Below are 21,596 nucleotides of genomic sequence, written 5' to 3'. Positions count from 1 at the left end.
TTTATTCCTCCCAGAAAGGAAAACTGTGAAAGGCGTATCCTTTCTGCAGTCTGAGAGTAGCAAATTGCATGTGTGTCAGAGGAAAATCATAGACAAAAGCAATTGGCTGTGAAGATAAACAGGGCTCATTTGTGTCTCCTTCGTGAGTACCAGCACAGAAGCAGCAGCATCGGGGTTTGGAAATTTGCTTAGATTGAAATACTGGACATACAGGTCCCACTAAAATATGCTACTCTTTTCCTTAATGCCCTTTAAAATACAACCTTCCTTCAATATTCAGTTCCACAACCCTCCTCAAATACTGAAATCTGCAGATGCTTAACTTCCTTGTGTAAAATGGCATAGTATTTGCATGTAAGCTACGCACACCCCCCCATATGCTTTTAAAATGAACTCTAGATTACTTCTGTTACCCCATACATTGTAAATGCTGTATAGGTAATTCTTATAATGGATCGTTTAGGTAATAATGACAGGAAAAAGATCTGTATGTGTTCAATACAGACACTTTTTTTTCCCCCCAAACACTTTTGATTGGCAGTTGTTTGAATCTCTGGGTTTCGAACCCACAGATACAGAAGGCTTATTACATTGTTCTTCCTATCAATGCTAATTTAATTTACTCAAAAAAGACAACTTGATTAGCATGTGTCAGGTACAGTGAATTCTAGACTAATCAAAAGATTATTTCTCAAAACTTGTTTTTCCTTTATCTCACTAACAAGTACAGTGGGGAAAATTTTCCCGTTGCCACTGTGGAGAACTGGTAGCTTTGGGAGGAAGAGTAGGTTCTGTAGTCTTGAAAAAGGCAAAATGAAAAAGATAACGTTATTTATTTCTTTATAGTGTTATGATTTATTCTGAACAGATAGAGAAAGAAACCTCCCAGGAAAGAAACCATGGAATCATCATTTGCCAAGGGATTAACACAAACAAACTTTTAAGACAGCCATGATGTTCTTTTGCCCTTACAAATATTTTTCATCATACTGTCTTGGGAATAAATGTAATACGAAAGAAGACACTGTGAACTTGCAGAAATTATTGGCAGAAACCTTGGGAAGGGTTTATTTTGACTCATGAGTATTTTCATTGATGTGCCTGGAGCAGATTTTCTTATTCATCTTTTCTTTCCCTCAAACAAATTCCAGACTTACAGATAAAATTCACAGCCTCCTCTAGCATTTCTGTGCACTTGGTGGAGCTTTTTTAATTCCATCACTGTATTGAAGTACCCAGTGTTGGAAGCTATATAATAAAGGCTGGCAAAAGACAAAAATGAAATCCTCATAGCTTTGGAAAGTATTCTTCTTAATGGTATTATATTTTTAGTCCACGCAGGAAATTATAAGAAAAGCAAATGAAACACTGCCAGCTTACCACAGCCAGCAAACTGGCTGCTCTAGTTAAGAACTTTCAATGAAGAAGTAAGTCAATTTGCTTTCCTCCTTGGTCTCTCTTCAACACCGTGGTGCTTCAAAGAGTGAAGTTTTGGGGAGTTGGGATAGGACTGCAGTCCTGTCAGGATGCTGAAGCTAGGGAAGAGAAAATGGTAGCTTCCTTCTCTCATACGAGCTGTTGTTGAGGGAGGCACAGATCTGCTTTTGCTCTGGGTTGGATCAGTGTGGACACAGATTGCTCTGCTTCATAGTCTCAGAGCAGCAGACCTCGTAGGTGGGGTGGACTGATTGAGGGGTAATTGGGCAGCTTGAGGGAAGAGAAGGAGCAATAGAAGATGGAAAGGGAACTATACGACTAACAACAAAACTCAAATTATAGGTTTTGGGCCGTGATTCAAGTTTCTTAAGAAAAAAAAATGTTTTCAGTTGCAACACCACAAAAGAACTGATTATATGGAAGGGAAGGAAAAAAGAATATTCAAATATTTTTAAAAGGTTAACAGGTCCTGCTCTATCTAGAAATCAAACAAAACTTTATTTAGCACTCAAGATACTACTATATACTCTGGGCAGAATCAATAATTGGGAGAAAAATCACCTTAACATAAATGTCGCAAAGACTTTGTGACTAAAGACACTTGTTCTTAAAATATGGTTGTACTTAACAGACAACCCTGTTGGAACTGTGGCTCCTGGGAGGTTGATGTGTCAGGAGCATATATTCCCTTTAATTCTGCTCCATCCACAGAGGAAATGATCTTGGTCCATGCACCTCAGGTTTCCCAGAATGGATATGCAAGTAATCTGGCACTTGGAAAGTTAATGTCTCAATGTCTTTAAATTGCCTGAGGTCTAAAAAGGTAGAATTGGTGCTTGTATGTAAATTGGCACCTTGCTCTTGGAGTTAGAATTGGAAATGAAGCATAAAGAGCCAGGAAAATTGTAGTTTGAGTTGGCTTTTACCTGTATATGAATAGCTACCTGGAGGCAAATTATTTTCTGAGCATGGGAATTCCTTATATTTTATGATAACCCTATTTTTTAAAAATAAAGATGAATATTTCTTGGTAAGCTGATAATCTGGCTATATAAACTTTTTGTTGACATACTGGTTTTTTGTTTTATTTCCAAGGAACAATGCATCTGGTGGTCATTCTTATTCTGTCACCACGTATCTCTCACAGACATGTGGGAAGTTATCGTTTGATTTTATTGACATCTTTTAAAATGCCATTCTTTAAAGTACATGGATCTGACACTACTCATGTGTCTTGCTTGACAGCCTGTGACTGCAGTGGCCGATCGCAGGAATGCTACTTTGACCCTGAGCTCTACCGTTCCACGGGCCATGGCGGCCATTGTACCAATTGCCGGGATAACACTGATGGTGCCCACTGTGAGAGGTGCCGGGAGAACTTCTTCCGCCTGGGGAACAATGAAGCCTGCTCACCATGTCACTGCAGTCCTGTTGGTAGGTGACAGCAGGGACCCATTTCACCCTGATGGATTGAGAGACAAGAGTTCCCTAATGCCCAGTAAAACTTGGCTTCCTGCACATTTGAACAACCATCAGCGGAGGTGCACACATTACTGTAGCATGTAACAACTCAGAATCTGCCTCTACCCCCTACCTTCACTGTCGTTAACCTTGCTGAGCTTTCGCATGCTCTCGTGATGTGTAGGAAAGTGCATGGTGGCCCAAGCAATGGTTCTGTAAATAATTAGCAACTGGGTCATGCAGACCATTTGAACTTTGACTGTAAAAGGATCTTTCTTGTTAATGATTTTGTTTAGTCTAATCTCCTTCAGGGGCCAGACTGTTTTCAGCATTTGGTGTGTATCTAGAGGTGCACAGCATCCAGTCCACTGCACCTTTTCAGGAGTTTAACAATCATTTTGTTGTATGTTCCTGTACATATCTAAATTCTAGGCACGAGCCTTAAAGGGCCTGTGCTCACCTCCAGAGAAGTGACAGGTCTTGCGCAGGTGTGCCGTGGCAGGCAGAGTGGTTCGTAAGTGAGTAGAATCAACTTCGGGTATGTCTGGAAGATTAAATGTCAGGGAGTAAAAGGGTGGGATTTTGAGAGATCATCTAGAGATCACACTTCAGTTGTCAGGCATTTCTTTTAGTTACCAGTTGTCTTTCTTTTGACACATTGATTTTACTTCCGTATCTGGATTGGTGGTTGACAGTGAACTCATTAAACTTCAGGTTCTCTCAGCACACAGTGTGATAGTTACGGCAGATGCAGCTGTAAGCCAGGAGTGATGGGTGACAAGTGTGACCGATGCCAGCCTGGATTCCATTCTCTCACGGAGGCAGGATGCAGGTAAAATGTTCTCAAAGGTAGAGATGGGGAGTCGGAGTGAGTGACTCAACGGTAGAGTGCTTGCTTAGAGTGTGCGAGGCCCTGGGTTCCATCCTCAGCACCACATAAAAAAATAAATAAATAACAAAGGTATTGTGTCCAACTACAACTAAAAAATAAATGTCAAAACAAAACAAAACAGAGACGGGGCAGAATCTATATATGGCCAGTCCATAACAGTAGATCTGTGACTTGTTGGCAGCAGTGTGAACGTTTTCCCCATGGTAATCATCAACAAGATTCAAGACTAGAAGTGGTGATGAGCTATCTGCTCGGAGTTTGGTTCATACAGAATGAGCAGTTTCAATTCTAAGTTGATAAAATCCTGGACTGAAACCAAACCCAACAGAAAGATGACTTTAGAAGTTCATGTTGTTCCATGTGTAGAATTGATTAACATGTAAAGCAAAGGTTGACTTAAGGGTGAAGTCTCTCCTTCCTTCTCTTCTCTTATGATTTTATTCTATTTTCCATCGAATAGGCCGTGCTCCTGTAATCCTTCTGGCAGCATAGATGAATGTAACGTGGAAACAGGAAGGTGTGTTTGCAAAGACAACGTGGAAGGCTTCAATTGTGAGAGGTAGCCCATCTTTCTCTAGCTGTATCATTTTCTTATTGTGTTTTCATATCTCAAGTAAAAAAAAAATAACTGATTGCATTTTAATCTTTTTCAGATGCAAACCTGGATTTTTTAATCTGGAACCATCTAATCCTAAGGGTTGCACCCCCTGCTTCTGCTTTGGGCACTCTTCTGTCTGTACAAATGCAATCGGCTACAGTGTTTATTCTATATCCTCTACCTTTCATATTGGTAATTTAGACTTTATCCCCCAGTATCCCTAGGACTCTGAGACTGTAATTTAAAATATATTTTTGTTTTTTGAATTAGTAAGTCTTTAAGGGTTTTTGTTTGTTTGTTTTGCAGTACTGGGGATTAAACCCAGGAATATTCCACTCCTGAGCTATATCCCCAGCCCCCCTACCTTTTTTAATATTTATTTTTTAGTTGTAGTTGGACACAATACCTTTATTCCACTTATTTATTTTTATGTGATGCTAAGGCTTGAACCCAGGGCCTCGAATATGCTAGGCAGGCACTCTACCGCTGAACTATAGCCCCAGACCCTCCCCAGCCCTTTTTATATTTGATTCTGAGAGAGGGTCTCACTAAGTTACCCAGGCTGACCTTGAACTTGAGAGACTCTTGCCTTTGCCTCCCAGGTGCTTGGGATTATAGGCATGTGCCACTTCACCCTCCTCTTTGAGAGTTTTTGATGGAGGAAACATTCCATGTTACTTAACATGCATGATTTTTCTTGTTTGGTCCTTTAATAGGAAAAAAAAATATATATATATATGGTTGTAGAGTTTACTGTGGTGAGCAGTGAGTTCAAACGTTACATAAATAATATAGTGGTATATAGCTTAAGGGGCATAGCATACATAGGTACTATTGTAGGAAACATTCATTGAAAATTTTTATTGATGACTGTGTGCAGGGTGCAGCCGTACCTGCGTGTGGGATTATAGAGGGCCTGGTTCAGGATGTTTGCCTTGTAACAGTGCTTGTGTTTTCATCCTGTCTGCAGATGAGGACGGGTGGCGCGTGGAGCAGAGGGATGGCTCTGAAGCATCTCTCGAGTGGTCCTCTGAGAGGCAAGATATCGCCGTGATCTCAGATAGCTACTTTCCTAGATACTTCATTGCCCCTGGTAAGTGAGGCTGGGAAGCAGTGTGACTTGCTGGGTGCATCTCTTTCACCTCATTCTCATGTTCTTGTCCACCATTGTGTCTGCTTTCCAGCAAAGTTCTTGGGCAACCAGGTCTTGAGTTATGGTCAGAACCTCTCCTTCTCCTTCCGGGTGGATAGACGAGACACTCGCCTCTCTGCAGAAGACCTGGTGCTGGAGGGAGCCGGCTTGAGAGTGTCCGTGCCATTGATTGCACAGGGCAATTCCTACCCAAGCGAGACCACTGTGAAGTACATCTTCAGGTGAGGCTGCCTTCTTTGTAAAGTCGGGCGTGACCTGCATTGTGAAAGCGGTCTCTCTATCTATACTCACCGCCCCAGTGTGTGTTAAAGAACTTTTGGATGATCAAGGAGACTTTGAAGAAGGGAGCTTTCCTTTGTTTATCTTTCCCTCCTCCAGTTGTATTGTCAAACCAACAATCTCCTTTCTGATTCGGTAAGATTGTCAGAGCATTGCATTGTTGGTGGTATAAATGGATAAGATGAATGAGAAATGCTTTCCCGGCACCCAGGGTTATCCTTCAAAGGTTAAGGCAGCTCTTTCTATCTCCCCAGGCTCCATGAAGCAACAGATTACCCCTGGAGGCCTGCTCTTTCCCCTTTTGAATTTCAGAAGCTACTAAACAACTTGACTTCTATCAAGATCCGTGGGACATACAGTGAGAGAAGTGAGTTGTAATGTCATTTAGAAGAATTGTTTAAGACAATTGGGTAGAAGGATTCCTGATAATGTAGAGTTTCTCTCTTATACTACTGTAACACTGATTATAAAGAAACAGTATAAACTACCCTATTACACATGAATTATATAGAAAATAATATAGTTTTAACCTACTTTCATGGACCTAGAGAAAATTCACTAAAATTAATAAGTAGAATTCTTTTGTCACTAGTAAGTCAATTGAAGTTATTGTAAATATAGATTTTCTTTAAAAACCTAATAATTCTACTGGTTCAAGATGCTTACTCTTCATTTTCTTTTTTTTGCTGCTCTGTAATTATCAAGTCTTTTGAATCATTGGCTAAATTATGAAAAATTATAGATTATTCAGTAATCATTTGCTGTAATTTTAAATAAGAATTTAATAATGTTTTAAATTATTTTCCTTTAATTTTTTTTTTTTAATGAGGTACTTCTCTAGGAAGGTGAAGCTATTCGAAGGAGATTGAGTCAGTGTGGTGGGATGACGTTGACAGTGCCATCAGTGGCTTAGACGTATTGATTTTTGAGATGCTTGTGTGAATATCCAGATGAAAATCGCTTGGGAGTAATTAGAAATATGAACCTAGGCCCCAGGAAGAGGTTAGAACAATAGATCTAGATTTAGAAGTCTGTCAACAAATGGGCAATAATTTTTAAATTTGGAAATGTGATACAAAATATAGAAAGAGAAAGAGGATGGAGTCCTGGAAACACTGTTAATTAAGGTCCATGCTCTGAGACCCAGAGGAGAAAGGAATTTTACAGAGGATAAACAGGTTAGATGATAGCACCACTGGGTTTTAGATTGGCTGAATAAGGAATCATTGGCAAGGGACTTTTTGTCGATTGTAGTTTTGATTTTTTTTTCAGAAGTGTTGAAACTAAATTTAGATTGCAGTGCTTTGAAAAGTAACTGAAGGGAAGAAGAAAAATAAAGACTATTCTTTAGAGAAGTTTGGCTGTAAGGGAAGGGAAAGAGCCGCACTGTAACTTGGGAGTAGGAACAAGACTGAAGAGAGTATTTTTAGAATAGGGAGACTTAAGAATGTTTAGAGTTGGAGGCTTATCTCATGATCTGACTGGGCAAAAAAGCCATAAATGTATGAAAGGTTAAATTAAGCCAGTAATATAAGAGGTGTGCTTCAACCTTAGGTGGTCAGTTTCCAAGTGAATTATGTAAATAGCAAGCCATCTTTTGTAACTTGGATGGGGGAAATAAAAAAACCTACTTAGAGCAGAGACTGCTGAAGGCTACAGTGGAGTGGAACCTGAGTGGCGATCACCAAGGCCCACTTTGCCCAAAGAGCATTGCTGCCAGAGACACTGCCAGATGGCGTGAACATTGGTCTCAGTTGATTTAAGGCTGCTTCTGTTTTCATTCTGAAAATGGGAAGGCATTGCAGCATATGGCATGTTGGCTTTGGAATGATTGTGCACATTAGACCTAATTTACTTGATCTTTACTATTCTATGGAGGGCAAAAAATACAACCTAATGTACCTGTACAGTTGCTTCCCTTCTTTCTTATCCTTGAATTTGTAGTTTCTGCCTGTTTTTATGGCAAAAGAGCAAAACACTACTTAATTGCTATAGACTTGTACTGTTCTTTCCTTCTACACTCTTGCTTGAATCTCTTTTTGCCACAAATGATTGTTCAGTGCTTTTATTTTTCACATTAGTGATTGGGAGAACTCAAAAATCTGACAAATCTGTGGGGTGTGTGTGTGTGTGTGTGTGTGTGTGTGTGTGTGTGTTTAAAAAATGTTGAACTAAATTTAGCACCCAGTACCACATGGTTGTCCTGAATGCTATTTTCTAATTATCTTCTTCAGCAGATAAATTAAGCCAGTGACCAATTTTCTTTGGAATTTGGCTACTCTTGAGTGACTTGACTTTTCACAATCTTTTGGGGAATGGAAAGCACTTCAGTGATTCTCTCTTCCACACCGTATACACAGGTGCTGGATATCTGGATGATGTCACCCTGGCAAGTGCTCGTCCTGGGCCTGGGGTCCCTGCAACTTGGGTGGAGACCTGCACCTGTCCAGTGGGTTATGGAGGGCAGTTCTGTGAGATGTGTCTCCCGGGTTACAGAAGAGAAACTCCGAGTCTCGGACCATACAGTCCCTGTGTGCTTTGTACCTGCAATGGACACAGTGAGACCTGTGACCCTGAGACAGGTGAGAGAATGATTGACAGTTGCTGGGCCTGACTTTTCATTGGTGGTTGGGGAGGAAATGCTCATTGTCTTATGTTCTTGGACTCTTGCCTGTCCTCTCACACTTGCTGTTTGAATAGGTGTCTGTAACTGCAGAGACAATACTGCTGGCCCCCACTGTGAGAAGTGTAGTGATGGGTACTACGGAGATTCGACTGTGGGCACGTCTTCTGACTGCCAACCTTGTCCATGTCCTGGGGGCTCAAGTTGTGCTGTTGTTCCCAAGACAAAGGAGGTAGTGTGCACCAACTGTCCGACTGGTACCACTGGTAAGTCTGTGCTTTTTGTCTTGTTCCATCTTAGAAGACTTGGGGGAAAGGGCTTCTGAGGGGTGGGGGATGCCCCCCCCCCCCGTTTTTGGAGTATTTTGTTTAGTTCGGTGATTGTGGTTTTCCTCATAGGAAAAGGTTTTGTAGAAATCAGGTTGATTGTGGATTCATAAAATGCACATCAGATTACTAATTACGGCTAACATTTGTGGCCAAGAGCTGCTCTAAGCACCGTACACACACCTCCTCATTAAACCCCATAACTGTTTACCATTCCTCCCATGATATGACAAGAGCACTGAGGCACGGAGGCATGGAGTCCCATGTCCATGGCTGCGTGGCCAGTTGTGGTTGAGCTGGGATTCCATCCCAGGCAGTCCTGCTCCAGAGATAATGATCACTATAGCATACTCGCTCTTATAAGATGAGAAGTCAAACTTGACTTTTAGTTTGCTTGATTGTCCTGGAATTCTTGATATAAAGAGATGATTTTAAAATTATTCCTTAAAATAGTTTATATTAATACATCAGAGTCCTTTACATTTGGTTGAGTTTTTTGTTTGTTTGCTTGTTTTTTTGTACTAGGGATGGAACCTGTGGTACTCTACCACTGAGCCACATCCACAGCTCTTTTTATTTTTTATTTTGAGACAGGGTCTCATTGAGTCATCAAGGCTCACCTCCAACTTATCATCTTCCTTTCCTCAAGCCTCCCAAGTGGCTGGGAGTACAGGCGTGTGCCACCACGTTTGGTAGAAAATATATTTGCATTTTATAGCTTTGAATAGGTCCCTCTGCCGGTCTATGTGTTTAGTTTTTGTTGTTGTTTTCAAAGTATTATAAAACTTTATCTTACAGAGCTACTCAGACAACTGCCCATACTGACCAGCTGGGCAGACTGAGGCTCACTTCAGGCCTTCCCCTTGCCCTGCCACTCCACCAGCACCATAATGGAGAGGTTCTGGCCAGCCTTCTGGCACAGCCTTTGACCCTGTTAAAGGCTTTTCCTCTAGAAAATACTGCCACTGTATCACCAGGAAACATCACAACATGGCACCTTTCTGTGCTACACTCATTCTGCACCATGGGAACGGCCGCACAGAATAATTACTCATTTGCTTAAGGCAATTGAGCAAATGAGGGAAATGAGTGTCAAATTTCATATTTCTGACTTTCTGGTGTTTCTTTATAATTTTATTTCAAACTGATAATGCACACTTAAAATTGTATATGTTAATAGGGTACCATGTGAGTTTCAGTGTGTTTGTATGTGTGAGTGCACACATGCATCAGTGTCTTACTTTTTTTTTTTTTTTAAGCAAATGACCCAACAGATTTCTCTGGCTTCAGTCCCCAGCACCCACTCTTGAACCTGCACTCTAGGCCCCAGACCTCTTGGGCTTCTTTTAGTGCCTCAAGTGTGCTGGCTGCTAAAAATCACACGTGGCATCCTTCTACATGTGACTTAGTATTTAACATGGTTTTCAGAGGTAAAGAAATAGCAATGATCCCTTTTCCTGCAAACTTGAGTGCATGTCTTTAGAAATACAAAGATGAGGAAAGGATGGTTCCTATTCCTCAGAGGCTAAATTTATGGAGGAAAACAGATAATTGAATACAGCACAGTTAGTTCAGATAAAAGAGCGTACACCAGAGTGGTGGGGGAAGAAAGGACACCTCTCCTCTCTAGGGGAGGGAAGATAAGGAAAATCGAGGTTCAGAAAAGTGAATCACTTGCCCAGATTTAAGTCATACAGTTAGAACTTGAACCTGGATGCTAACTTTAAAAAATAAGGTTGACTAGTTGTAGCTGCCAGAGAGTATTTTGGAGTTTTCACAGACTACTAGACATTTCTATTTTAGCTTTTCCACATAATCTTAGTTTAAGTTTTATTCAAATCTAGTTTCAAAACTTTTAAAATACGGGTCATATCTGAAATAGCGAAATTATCTGATGAGAAGCATAACTGGAATGCCTGCTGCCTGGGGCTGATCTGGAGATGGATCTGAGTAGGAGTGTGGTGGCTGTTTACTTCAGGGCCACATGGCTTCCCCTCTTGCCCCACCTCCACCCACATTTTTTCTGTTCAGCTTATCAGTTGGTGTTTGTCAAATCCAGGGGTCAGTTTTCAGTCCTCATCCTACCTGGTCTCCCAACAGTGCTGGACACCATTGACCACCCTCTGCTTCAGACATTGTCCCCTCCTGCCTTCCATGCCACATCACTGCTTGTTTTCCTTCCTTCCTTTCCTCTGTGTATCCTTTGTTTCCCCCCTGTTTCTCAACAGGGGCTTTCATGTTAGCTTGACCTGGAGGCGGTCAGAGCTCCTCTTTGGGATTCAAAAGCCTATGACTGTAAATTCTGTATCTCTAGCACTGAACACCAGCTACCTGTTGCCCATCCCTGCCTGGGTGATTGATGGGGTGGACGCATCTGTTTGTCCCTTCATATCCACTCTCTGTCCCCTATGGATGAGACCTGTATGTACTACATCAGAGCCAGTTTCCATTAGCGTTCAGAAACGGCAGAAAGCACATACAGGTGATCAAAGAGAAGGAGGAGAGTGAGGGCAGGGTATTCATTCTGAGCCCCCCTTTCTGTGGGGTCCTCTGTGTTGGTGACTCAAAACTTAATTTTTTAGCTCTTGGCAGCTAGCCTTCTCCAGACAGCTCTATCTTTAGGCTCTGGTGCCTGGTTGGTCTATCTGCACCTGAGAGGCAGGTTCTGGAGCCTGTTCGAGGTGCTGCACTATCCTTGTGGCTTCCAACACTCCCCAGACTCTGTAATGGCACCTTTATTAAACTCTGCCCAAGTCTTGCTAATTTGAATGTGCCAACTATTTTCTGCTGTGATCTTGATTCATATAGCTAAAGGAATCCCCAAAGTAAACAAATTAAAGGTAAATCTTTGTCTCTTTTTTCCTCCAATCCCAACCCTGTTCTTTTCCTAATCTTCTTCATTTCATTAAATATACTACCATCTACCTAGTTGTTCAAGTTAAAATCCTAGGGCTTGTCCTTGATCCTTTGTCTTTCATTTCCCAGAAACAGCCTGCAGGTCTTAACTGTCTCAGATCTGATCACTTTCACCACCTCCCCTGCCACCATCCTGGTTCCAGCTGCTGCCATCTCTCACCTGGAATTGCCTCCCCTGCTTCACCTGCTCCCCTAAGAACCATTCTCCATGTGGAGGCCCAAATAATCCTTTTTAAGTGTAAATCAGATCACAGCACTTTTAAAACCCCAGGAGCTTCTCCCTACACTTAAATTGAAATCCAGATTGCAGAGTCTCCTGCATGGGTTGGTTCTTAACTGCTTCTGCTTTGACTGGTTTTTCTGAAACACTATTCCCTCTGACTTTCCATCTTCATCCCTGTGTTTCCTCACAAAGAGACTTTCCTCTTATCCAATATAAAGTCACTGTCACTCTTACTGTATCACCTTATCTTGTTTGCGCTCTTTTAACTTTTTTTTATGCTTATCCCTATCTGAAATAGTCTTGTTTATTTGGATGTTTGGGTGTTGGTTCCCCCAGCTGCAGCAGGTTTCAGGAGAGCAAGGACCGCCTCATTCGCATCGTCCTGACAACCTAGAACAATGCTGGCCTACAGCAGATGCTCTGTAAATATTTGTTGAATAAATGAACATGCAGTTCTCCAAAACCTCTAGGCTCATTTAGACCCTTTTGAATACAAAGATAGAAAGAGCCTTTGCACTTTTAATACCTGAGTAATGATGGTCAGAAACTAGAAAAAGAAGAATGAGGAGCTGGGAGTTTAGTATCAGGCGAAAGAGCCCGTTTCTGGCTTTGCTTCTCTTTCTGTCATTTATTTGGTTGTGGGCAAGTTATTTAACCTGTCTGTGCCCTTAGCTCTCATAGGAGCAGGTGGCAGTGTATGATTTCTAAGTTCTCTTCAAGAAATCTCTGATTCTTTATTAGTTGACACTGCTCAACTAGAGACAGCAAGGGCCTGTTATATGTTGAGAGGATGATCCTCCTCAACCTGTCATCTGGGACACCCAGGGTATTGAGAGTGGCACTCCATCTTTTTTAGTAGTGTCAGCCAAGACTGACATATATGCATTGCCATCTTTTGGGACTGGAGAGGTTCATAATCCTTGGGCCTGACTCATTTACAGAGCACTTTTTAATATATGATTTTGGTTAATTATCAGAACATTTGTAGTGAGGCAGGCAAACCAGAGCCTGTCTTTCTCATGGGGAAGTGGAGATGTGCACAGGGTCACTCCACTGATCTGGCCCAGTGCTGGGGCTGCAACCCAGGGCTCCTACCCCCCACTGTACTATATCATCTCACATCTGATAGCTAGACTACACTGTTTGTGACCAGGTAACTGAGCACCAGACCTTTCTATCATAACATCAGATTGTTTTATCCCCAGGTAAGAGATGTGAGCTCTGTGATGATGGCTACTTTGGAGACCCCTTGGGTAGAAATGGCCCTGTGAGGCTTTGCCGCCTCTGCCAGTGTAATGACAACATTGATCCCAATGCTGTGGGAAATTGCAACCGCTCGACAGGAGAGTGCCTGAAATGCATCTATAACACTGCGGGCTTCTACTGTGACCGGTGCAAAGATGGATTCTTTGGAAATCCCCTGGCTCCCAATCCAGCAGACAAATGCAAAGGTAATCAGCCATTGGTCAAATCCTGTCACGGGTATACACCTTTGTTCTGCAGATTCGTTGTGTGTCTCTTTAAATACACATAATTGTTTGGTTTAACGCAGCCCTGTCCAATAAAATACAGTGTAAACCGCTTGCATAATTTAAAAATTTCTGCCATCATATTTTTTTTTTAAAAATTTATAATTGTAGATGGACAACATGCCTTTATTTGTTTTTGTTTTTTAAAATGTGATGCGGAGAATCGAACCCAGTGCCTCACATGTGGTAGGCAAGTACTCTGCTGCTGACTACAGCCCCAGCCCTTAGCCATCACATTTTTTTTTTAATTTTTAAAAATAAAACAGGAGAAAGCAGTTTTAATATATTTTATTTAAACTAATGTAGCCAACAATTATAATTTCAACAAATAATTAATAAAAAATCATCAATGAGATACATGTTCTTTTTCACACTAAGTCTTCAAAATCCAGCATGTTTTCACATTTACAGCACCTCTCCATTCAGACTGGCCACCCACGCGTTACAGGTGCTCAACAGCCACATGTGCCCAGCAGCTTCCATATTGGAAGCCGTTTGAGTGGCTCTGTATTTGGTATTTCTCTCAGGTGATTTCCATCCTTTGCTCTCTCTCTTCCTTCCCTAGCTTGCAGTTGCAATCCATATGGCACTGTGAGGCAGCAGAGCAGCTGTAATCCTGTGACCGGTCAGTGTGAGTGCCTGCCTCATGTGTCCGGCCGGGACTGTGGTACTTGTGACCCTGGCTTCTACAACCTACAGAGTGGACAAGGCTGTGAGAGGTGAGGCATCGGTGATAGGTGGAAGTCATCTTTGCTATTTTTGTATTTTAAGAAGTGAATTTTTATGTTATAATTAATAATGGCTTGATTTTATTCAGGAATGATTTGAGTGCCTGATACAGAAAATCACCCTTAAGGGTAATACTGAACAGTTGTCAATAGGCTAATGGGACAAAGAAGTGGCCCCAGCTGTGTCAGAATCAACTGAGCAATGTCTTAATAAAGTTATAAATTACCAGGTTCTTTCTGTGAAACTTAGAATCTAACCCTCCAGGGTTGCAACCTGGGAATTCCTATTTTCAAAGCTCCTGGGCAGGGCTGATGCAGTACCAGTGTGGAGAGCCACTGGTATTGGTTAAGCTAGAAAAAGAGGTTCTAAGTAGCTCTCATAAAAATAACTTGAACCTTGGGGGCTTAGTAACCCTTAACATTCTGTCTTAACAACCTTTAAACATACAGATTGAATCAATATTATCCTGAAACAAAGCCACAAAGTTTTGTTTAAAGTCTGCTTTTCCTACCTTAGGAGTGTCCTGTGTTCATTTTCAGGTGCAATTGCCATGCTTTGGGTTCCACCAACGGGCAGTGTGACATCCGCACCGGCCAGTGTGAGTGCCAGCCGGGCATCACTGGTCAGCACTGTGAGCGCTGTGAGGTCAATCACTTTGGGTTTGGACCTGAAGGCTGCAAACGTAAGACATGTTGGTGGCATGTAATGCCAAGTCTCCCCTGATTCCAGTAGGAGAGAAGAAAGGACTTTAACAAGCCTCTGTTCAGCCCCCTGGTTTATGGTCAGGGCCATTCCTAAAGCATCATAGATGCTTTATTCCATGAATATTCCTTGTCTAAAACTCTAGAAATTAAGGACGTCCCTGATTTCTTTGCAACTACCTTATTCATATTTCTTTTTAAATGTTTTTTATTCTTTTCAATCTTTTATTTTATTTTATTTTATTTTTTTTGGATTCCTGAGCTTGCTCACTATGTTTAGTGGAGCTTTTTTTATTGGTCCCATTCTTAGTGCCGACAGTGAAACAGTGAAGGATCCTGTTCGCAGTGTGCTCATTGACTTACTGGCCATGGTTGCTTCCCACCCTGGGGCCCCTTTTGGGACGGTTGCATATAAACATCTGCTTCGCTTTGGCATAAACACTTGCCTGGAATTAGGCCTTGGAAAAATTTGGTGTTTTTGCTTTCGGAATTCCTTCATTTCTCCTGTGGAATGTAGCATAAGTCACTGACTAAGTTCAGAGAACAAAGTGAGTAAACAAACTATAAAATAATGCAAGAGAAGCATTAGCATTTGGGTTTTCTCATTCTTCAGAGAAATGTTAGGCAGTGGAGAGGTGAAGATAGATGAATTCTTGAAGTGCGTGAAAGGTGCACTTATTAGTTTAATAATTTCTGTAACTATTAAATAACATGAAGCATGTCCTAAAGGATGCATGTTTACAAATTAATCTCATTTGTTCTTAACTTTGACCTCTTTTTTACTTTAAGGCTTATTTTTACTTTAAAATAAAATTATCTGTCTTCTCTGATAAGTGGACTTAACCATTTAGTTTCTCATAAATAGGTCTGTAAAACAAAGTCGACTTATAATCATAATAGAGTTAGCTTATTGTTACCAGTCTGAGTTAAGGAAATGTTCCTGTCCTCCTTTTGCTTATTATGTACTGTTTCCCGTACTGCAGCTTGTGACTGTCATCCTGAGGGGTCTCGTTCACTCCAGTGCAAAGATGATGGTCGCTGTGAATGCAGAGAAGGCTTTGTGGGAAACCGCTGTGACCAGTGCGAAGAGAACTATTTCTACAATCGTTCCTGGCCTGGCTGCCAGGAATGTCCAGCTTGTTACCGGCTGGTAAAGGATAAGGTAAGCTGTCAATAGTGTGTTCATTCGTTCGTTCATTCATTCAGCAGATGTTGGATGAAAACTTAGCACACACACAGCTCCAGAGAAAAAGTGGTAAACAACATAGACATAATCCCTCTTCTCAGATGCTTATGTTCTAGTCAGGAGGGAAATAATAAAAAATTAAAAAATAAGCAAGACATATTGAGATAAGTGCCAGAAAGAATATAAACAGAATAACTGTTGGAAACTACTTTGTATAAGACCTCTTTCAGGAAATTCCTGTGAAGTGAGAGCTTCAGAATGAGAAGGAATGAGCCAAGTACGAAGGAATAAGTGAAAAGGAATAAGCCAAGTAATCACAGGTTATTCCCAACAAAAGGAACCTGGCGTGGGAGGGCCTGGAAGCCAGGGCAGCTGGTGCCTCCTGATTGAAGGGAGAGTAGTTTGGGACAAGCCTGGAGTGTTTGGTAGGGACAGGTTATGTAAGACCATGGTGACCCTAGAATAGAGTTCACACCTTATTCCAAATCCAGTGGGAAGGCACTGGAAAACTCTTCCAAGCTTGGGAATCCAGTTTGCATTTGAAGAGGAGCACTCTGACTACTATGATTAGGATGGTGATAGGTGGGGGGCAGAAGAGGAACCACCATCCTGTTGCATAAATGCCTGCGTTAAGGGCATGACTGGGGGAGAGGAGATTCAAGGATGGATCCTGAGTCTTCTGCTTAGGGTAGCTAGATATGCTATACACTGAGATGCTCAGGGAGAACAGAATTTAGAGGTCTGGTTTTGGATGTTAAATTCGAGATACTGTCAGAGGTAAGTGGAAAAATCAAGAAGATCATCTACCACTCGGGAAAGGACAGAACTGAAGAACTGTCTGCAGGTGATGTTTAAAGTCAGGAAGTGACACTCCGGAAGGCTTCTTTTTGAAGCCAGAGAAACAAAAGGAAAAGTACCCATCACATCTATTTAACACATACTCACAGAGTGCCTCTGAAATTCCCGCAGTAAGTACAGTGGAGCTCATTCCCTTTTCTCTTCCATCGTGTTCAGGTTGCTGATCATCGAGTGAAACTCCAGGAATTAGAGAGTCTCATAGCAAACCTTGGAACTGGGGATGAGATGGTGACAGATCAAGCCTTTGAGGATAGGCTAAAGGAAGCAGAGAGAGAGGTTATGGACCTCCTTCGTGAGGCCCAGGATGTCAAAGGTACACATAATTAAATGTAAATTTGTGATGTAGTTCCTAGTTCATTTAATTAGTAAGGTTCTATAAAATTCTTTCTCAATTTTTAAACTACTTGTACAATATGTATTTTTACAGAATAGTATTTCAAAAAACAATCATCAATTTAATGCTTTAAGATATAATAGAAGGGGGCTGGGGTTGTGGCTCAGCTGTAAAGCGCTCGCCTAGCACGTTCGAGGCACTGGGTTCCATACTCAGCACCACGTAAGAAATAAAATAAAGGTATTGTATCCATCTACAATTAAAAAATAAATATTAAAAAAAGATATAATAGAAGGTAATTTTCCAATGTATCAAAAATATTTGCTATTCAGATTTAAATGTTTCATAGATTTGTTCCATTACACCATGGCTTTAAATGTAGTTTGAATTGGATACAGTGGTGCGTACTTGTAATCCCAGCTGCTTGGGAGGCTGAAGCAGGAGGATCACAAGTTTGACACCAGTCTCAGCATCTTAGCCAGACCCTCAACAACTTAGCAAGACCCTGTCTCAAAACAAAATAAAAAAGGACTGGAGATGAAGCTCAATGTTTAAAGTACTCCTGTAAGTTAATTTTTTTTTTTTATGTACTACTTCCTTAGTAAGGACGCTCATAAAAAAAAAATCATGATCTTTAAGCATTGACTGAATATCTAGCTACTGACTATGCAACAGTTAGTAAACATTACAAACTAGTGCCTTCTTAGGAAATTTTTCATTTGATTAGCAAACAGATGTACTAGTAACATTATAGAAAAGCATAGGCTTTCATCTTATGTTATCGTTAAGGTCCTTTGCAATTAAATTAGTCATTTGCACATTATCTGATGAGATTGATAACAAAGAAGAGATGGGCTTAAGATGTAGGAAACAATTTAAAATATTTTATATACTTTAAGAGACAACTTAGTTTTTTAAACATTAAAGTATTTTGAATAATTGATTGTTGGCTTTAAAAAAAATCACTTCAAAGTCTTGTTCTTGTTTCTGACTCTGTGAATTAAGCATTTTTTAAATATTTATTTTTTAGTTTTAGGTAAACACAGTATCTTTTTTATTTTTATGTGGTGGTGAGCATGGAACCCAGTGCCTCATGCATGCTAGATGAGCACTCTAGAGCTGAGCCACCACTCCAGCCCTGAATTAAGCATTTTCAAACTCAGGCAAGTCCTTTTTGCACTCTTTGAATACCATAGTAATCCAGGCACTTGCTCAACACACCAGTAATGAAAAGATAGAAAGACCCAGCTCCATCAGGCCAGCTATGTTATGGGGCTTCCCATCGCTGATATGCAAGAGTTCACAGATGAACAAAATAAATGTACATTAAAAGTATACTTGAGACGGCAATGATTGACTTCACCATTGAGCTTATAAATCTGTCCATTTGGAGTTGCATGAAGAGGCCTTCCTTTCATAGGTCAACACAAACAATACGTTTCTCCTTTCTTCTCTTAAATATTTTAAATGTATAGAAATTTTACTTTATGTGATTATTGGATAAGAGGAGGAAGTAATTGAGTGTATCTCGTTTGGGCCAGTTTGATTTTAATATGAGAGTCCAGACTTTGTTCCATAGGTCAGTTTTTAGAGACTGAAAATATAATGAGAGGTCAATAGCTTATTTTAACATAAAGTGTTTATATGTTCGTATTGGTTTTAGATAGGACAGCTGATTCACATCTATCTTGTCATATATATGAGAAATTGAATATGGGGTTATATCCAAAGTGCTGATCAGTCCAGCAAAGAGCAGGGGTCTAGTACTCAGCTCTGGTGCAGCACTGGCAACCACGGGAGTAGGTCAAAGAGCAAGAAAGGAAGGGACCCAGCTTGGGCACCTACATTCCAAGCATCTTGATGCAGCCCAGCTATCCATAACTCTCTTTGGCTCCAATTGCTACCTTTTTTCCTCTGCCCTAGAAGGGGATTAAGTTGGATGGAAACTCTGATGGGAGCCATCATACCTCTTTGAGCCAGAGTACAGTGGGCTGCTGCGTCTGAAAGCTCTAGAAGCATCCTAGTCAGGTGGGGCTAGTGTCACCTTCCCTAAGATCTTAGTTATGAACAGAGTTCCTGGCTGCCCTTGCCTGCCGAGGTTCAAACTAGCCAAGAATGAAAGTGTCTTCGTAATTATTTATCTTTTTTATCCCCTAGTATTCATTTGTAGTTGAACCTAGTGTTTATTGTACAAATTTAAAAGGAGATTATACGATGCCTCAAGTCTGGCAAGTAGACACTTGAAATTGGAAGGCATTTGAAGCAAACCTACCAGTTAGGTTATCTGTTCCTTTTTCAGATATTATTGTTTCTGTAAAGAACTGGACAAAAAGATCAAGAACTATTGCATTCTTGAAGGTCTAAAGGGAAGGGGCTTCTCAGATGTTACTGGTTGCATCTCCCTCCTAAATCTAAATGATTTTCCCTGATCTAAGCTTGTGTTCTTAGTACTTTCTTAAGATTGTTCAGGAATTGCCTAAGTGACATTCCAGGCAGGACCCCTGTGTGTGGTTAGGCCAAGGTTGTGCAATGGATCACCTTTGCACATATATTTGGTGGCCCTGCTTCAAATGCTGTTTTCTAAAACTATTAATCTCATTTGTTTTTAACTTTGACCTCTTATTTACACTGAGCATCATGCTGAAGTAAGAACTGGTTCATTTTTTAAAGTTAAATTTATTTATTAAAACCATATAAATTGTACATACTATGGGTTAATATAATTATTTGATATATGTGTAGATGATGTGGTATTTAAATCAAGTTAAACTTCTCTGTCTCCTCAAACATGTTATTATTTTTTAGGGTAAAGTCTTTCAAAATCCTTTCTTCTGGCTTTTTGAACTGTACTGCACATTATTGTTGTCTATAGCCACCCTGTTTTGTTATACCCACCAGAACTTCCTGCTCCCAGGCAACTATGTCTTAGTACCCATTATCAACTTTCCATTATTCCCCCCACCCACTACTCTCTCCATCCTCTGATAACTACCATTCTATGAGATTAACGTTATTCTTGTTTTTTGTAGTGCTGGGGGACTGAACCCTGGGCCTTGCATATACTAGGCAAGTGTTCCATGACTGAGCTATACCCCCAGCTCTTTTTATTTTATTTTGAGACAGAGTCTCACTGAGATGCTCAAACTTGTCATCCTCCTGAGTTGCTGGGATTACAGGTGTGCACCAGCATGCCTGGCAAGATCAACTGTTTTTGCATTCCACATATGAGTGAGATTGTGTGGTAATTGTTTTTCTGTGCATGGCTTACTTCACTTCACATAATTATCTCTAGCTCCATCCATGTTGTTGCAAATGACAAGATTTCATTCTTTTTATGGCCAAATAATATTCCATTATGCATACCATATTTTCTTGTCCATTCATTGGTTGACAGACATTTTGCTTATTTCCATCTCTTACTCATGGTGAACACAGACAGCTCTTACACATACTGGTTTCTATTTTGTTAGAGAGATAAACATTGCTGCACTATGTATCTGGTTTTATTTATATTTATTTATATTTTGAACCCAGGGGCTCTTTACTACTGAGTCACATCCCCGGCCCTTTTTGTTTTTTTCTTTTGAGATAGAGTCTTGCTAAGTTGCTTAGGGCCTCACTAAGTTTCCTAGGCTGGCCTTGAACTTGAGATCCTCCTGCCTCAGCCTTCCTGAATAGCTGGGATTACAGCATGCACCACCATGGCAGGCCTGTTATTAATTTTGGGGGAGAACCTCTATACTGTTTTCCATAATGACTGTACTCATTTACATTCTTACCAACAGTGTGTAATGGATCCCTTTTCTCCACATCCTCATCAACATTTATTATCTTTGGTCTTTTGGTTATAACCATTCTAACTGGGATGAAATGCTGTCTCACTATGTTTTTTTTTTAATATCTTATTTTTTATTTGTAGTTGGACACAGTACCTTTATTTTATTTATTTATTTTTATGTGGTGCTGAGGATCGAACCCAGGGCCTTGCACATGCTAGACAAGCACTCTACCGATGAGCCACATCCCTAGCCCCTCACTGTGGTTTTAATTTGCATTTCCCTCATGATTAGTGAAGTTGAATTTTTTCTCATATACCTGTTAGTCATTTGTATGTCTCTTTTGAAAATGTCTATTCAGGTCAAGTCCCCATTGTTAAATCAGGTTATTTGGGTTTTTTTGCTATTAAATTTTTGGAGTTTTTATATACTGTAGATACCAAGCCATTGTCAGATGGATAGTTTGCACATATTTCCTCCCATTCTGGAGGTTTTCTGTGCAATCTGTTGATGGTTTCCTTTGCCATGCTTTTTGAGTTTGCTCTAATCCCATTGGTTTATTTTTGTTTTTGTTT

At 40.6% G+C, this 21,596-nt stretch overlaps 1 protein-coding gene across 1 annotated transcript in view; it reads left to right on the top strand.

The window, feature by feature from the left end:
* The window catches only part of LAMC1 (laminin subunit gamma 1), a 111,091-nt gene that overhangs the window by 74,854 nt on the left and 14,641 nt on the right, over positions 1–21,596 (top strand). The window contains exons 5-18 of the mRNA XM_081298475.1: positions 2,683–2,871; positions 3,613–3,730; positions 4,251–4,349; positions 4,444–4,580; positions 5,359–5,481; positions 5,573–5,762; positions 6,075–6,187; positions 8,181–8,402; positions 8,521–8,709; positions 13,114–13,359; positions 14,003–14,156; positions 14,706–14,848; positions 15,851–16,029; positions 17,068–17,224. Of these exons, the coding sequence (XP_081154601.1) occupies positions 2,683–2,871; positions 3,613–3,730; positions 4,251–4,349; positions 4,444–4,580; positions 5,359–5,481; positions 5,573–5,762; positions 6,075–6,187; positions 8,181–8,402; positions 8,521–8,709; positions 13,114–13,359; positions 14,003–14,156; positions 14,706–14,848; positions 15,851–16,029; positions 17,068–17,224 (2,259 nt within the window). The remainder of the gene's footprint in view (positions 1–2,682; positions 2,872–3,612; positions 3,731–4,250; positions 4,350–4,443; positions 4,581–5,358; positions 5,482–5,572; positions 5,763–6,074; positions 6,188–8,180; positions 8,403–8,520; positions 8,710–13,113; positions 13,360–14,002; positions 14,157–14,705; positions 14,849–15,850; positions 16,030–17,067; positions 17,225–21,596) is intronic.

The sequence above is a fragment of the Spermophilus citellus genome, assembly GCF_964194105.1.
Source record: "Spermophilus citellus genome assembly, chromosome: 6".
NCBI lineage: Eukaryota > Metazoa > Chordata > Mammalia > Rodentia > Sciuridae > Spermophilus > Spermophilus citellus.
Note: the sequence above shows the minus strand (reverse complement) of the source record. Positions and strands in the feature narration are given on the sequence as shown.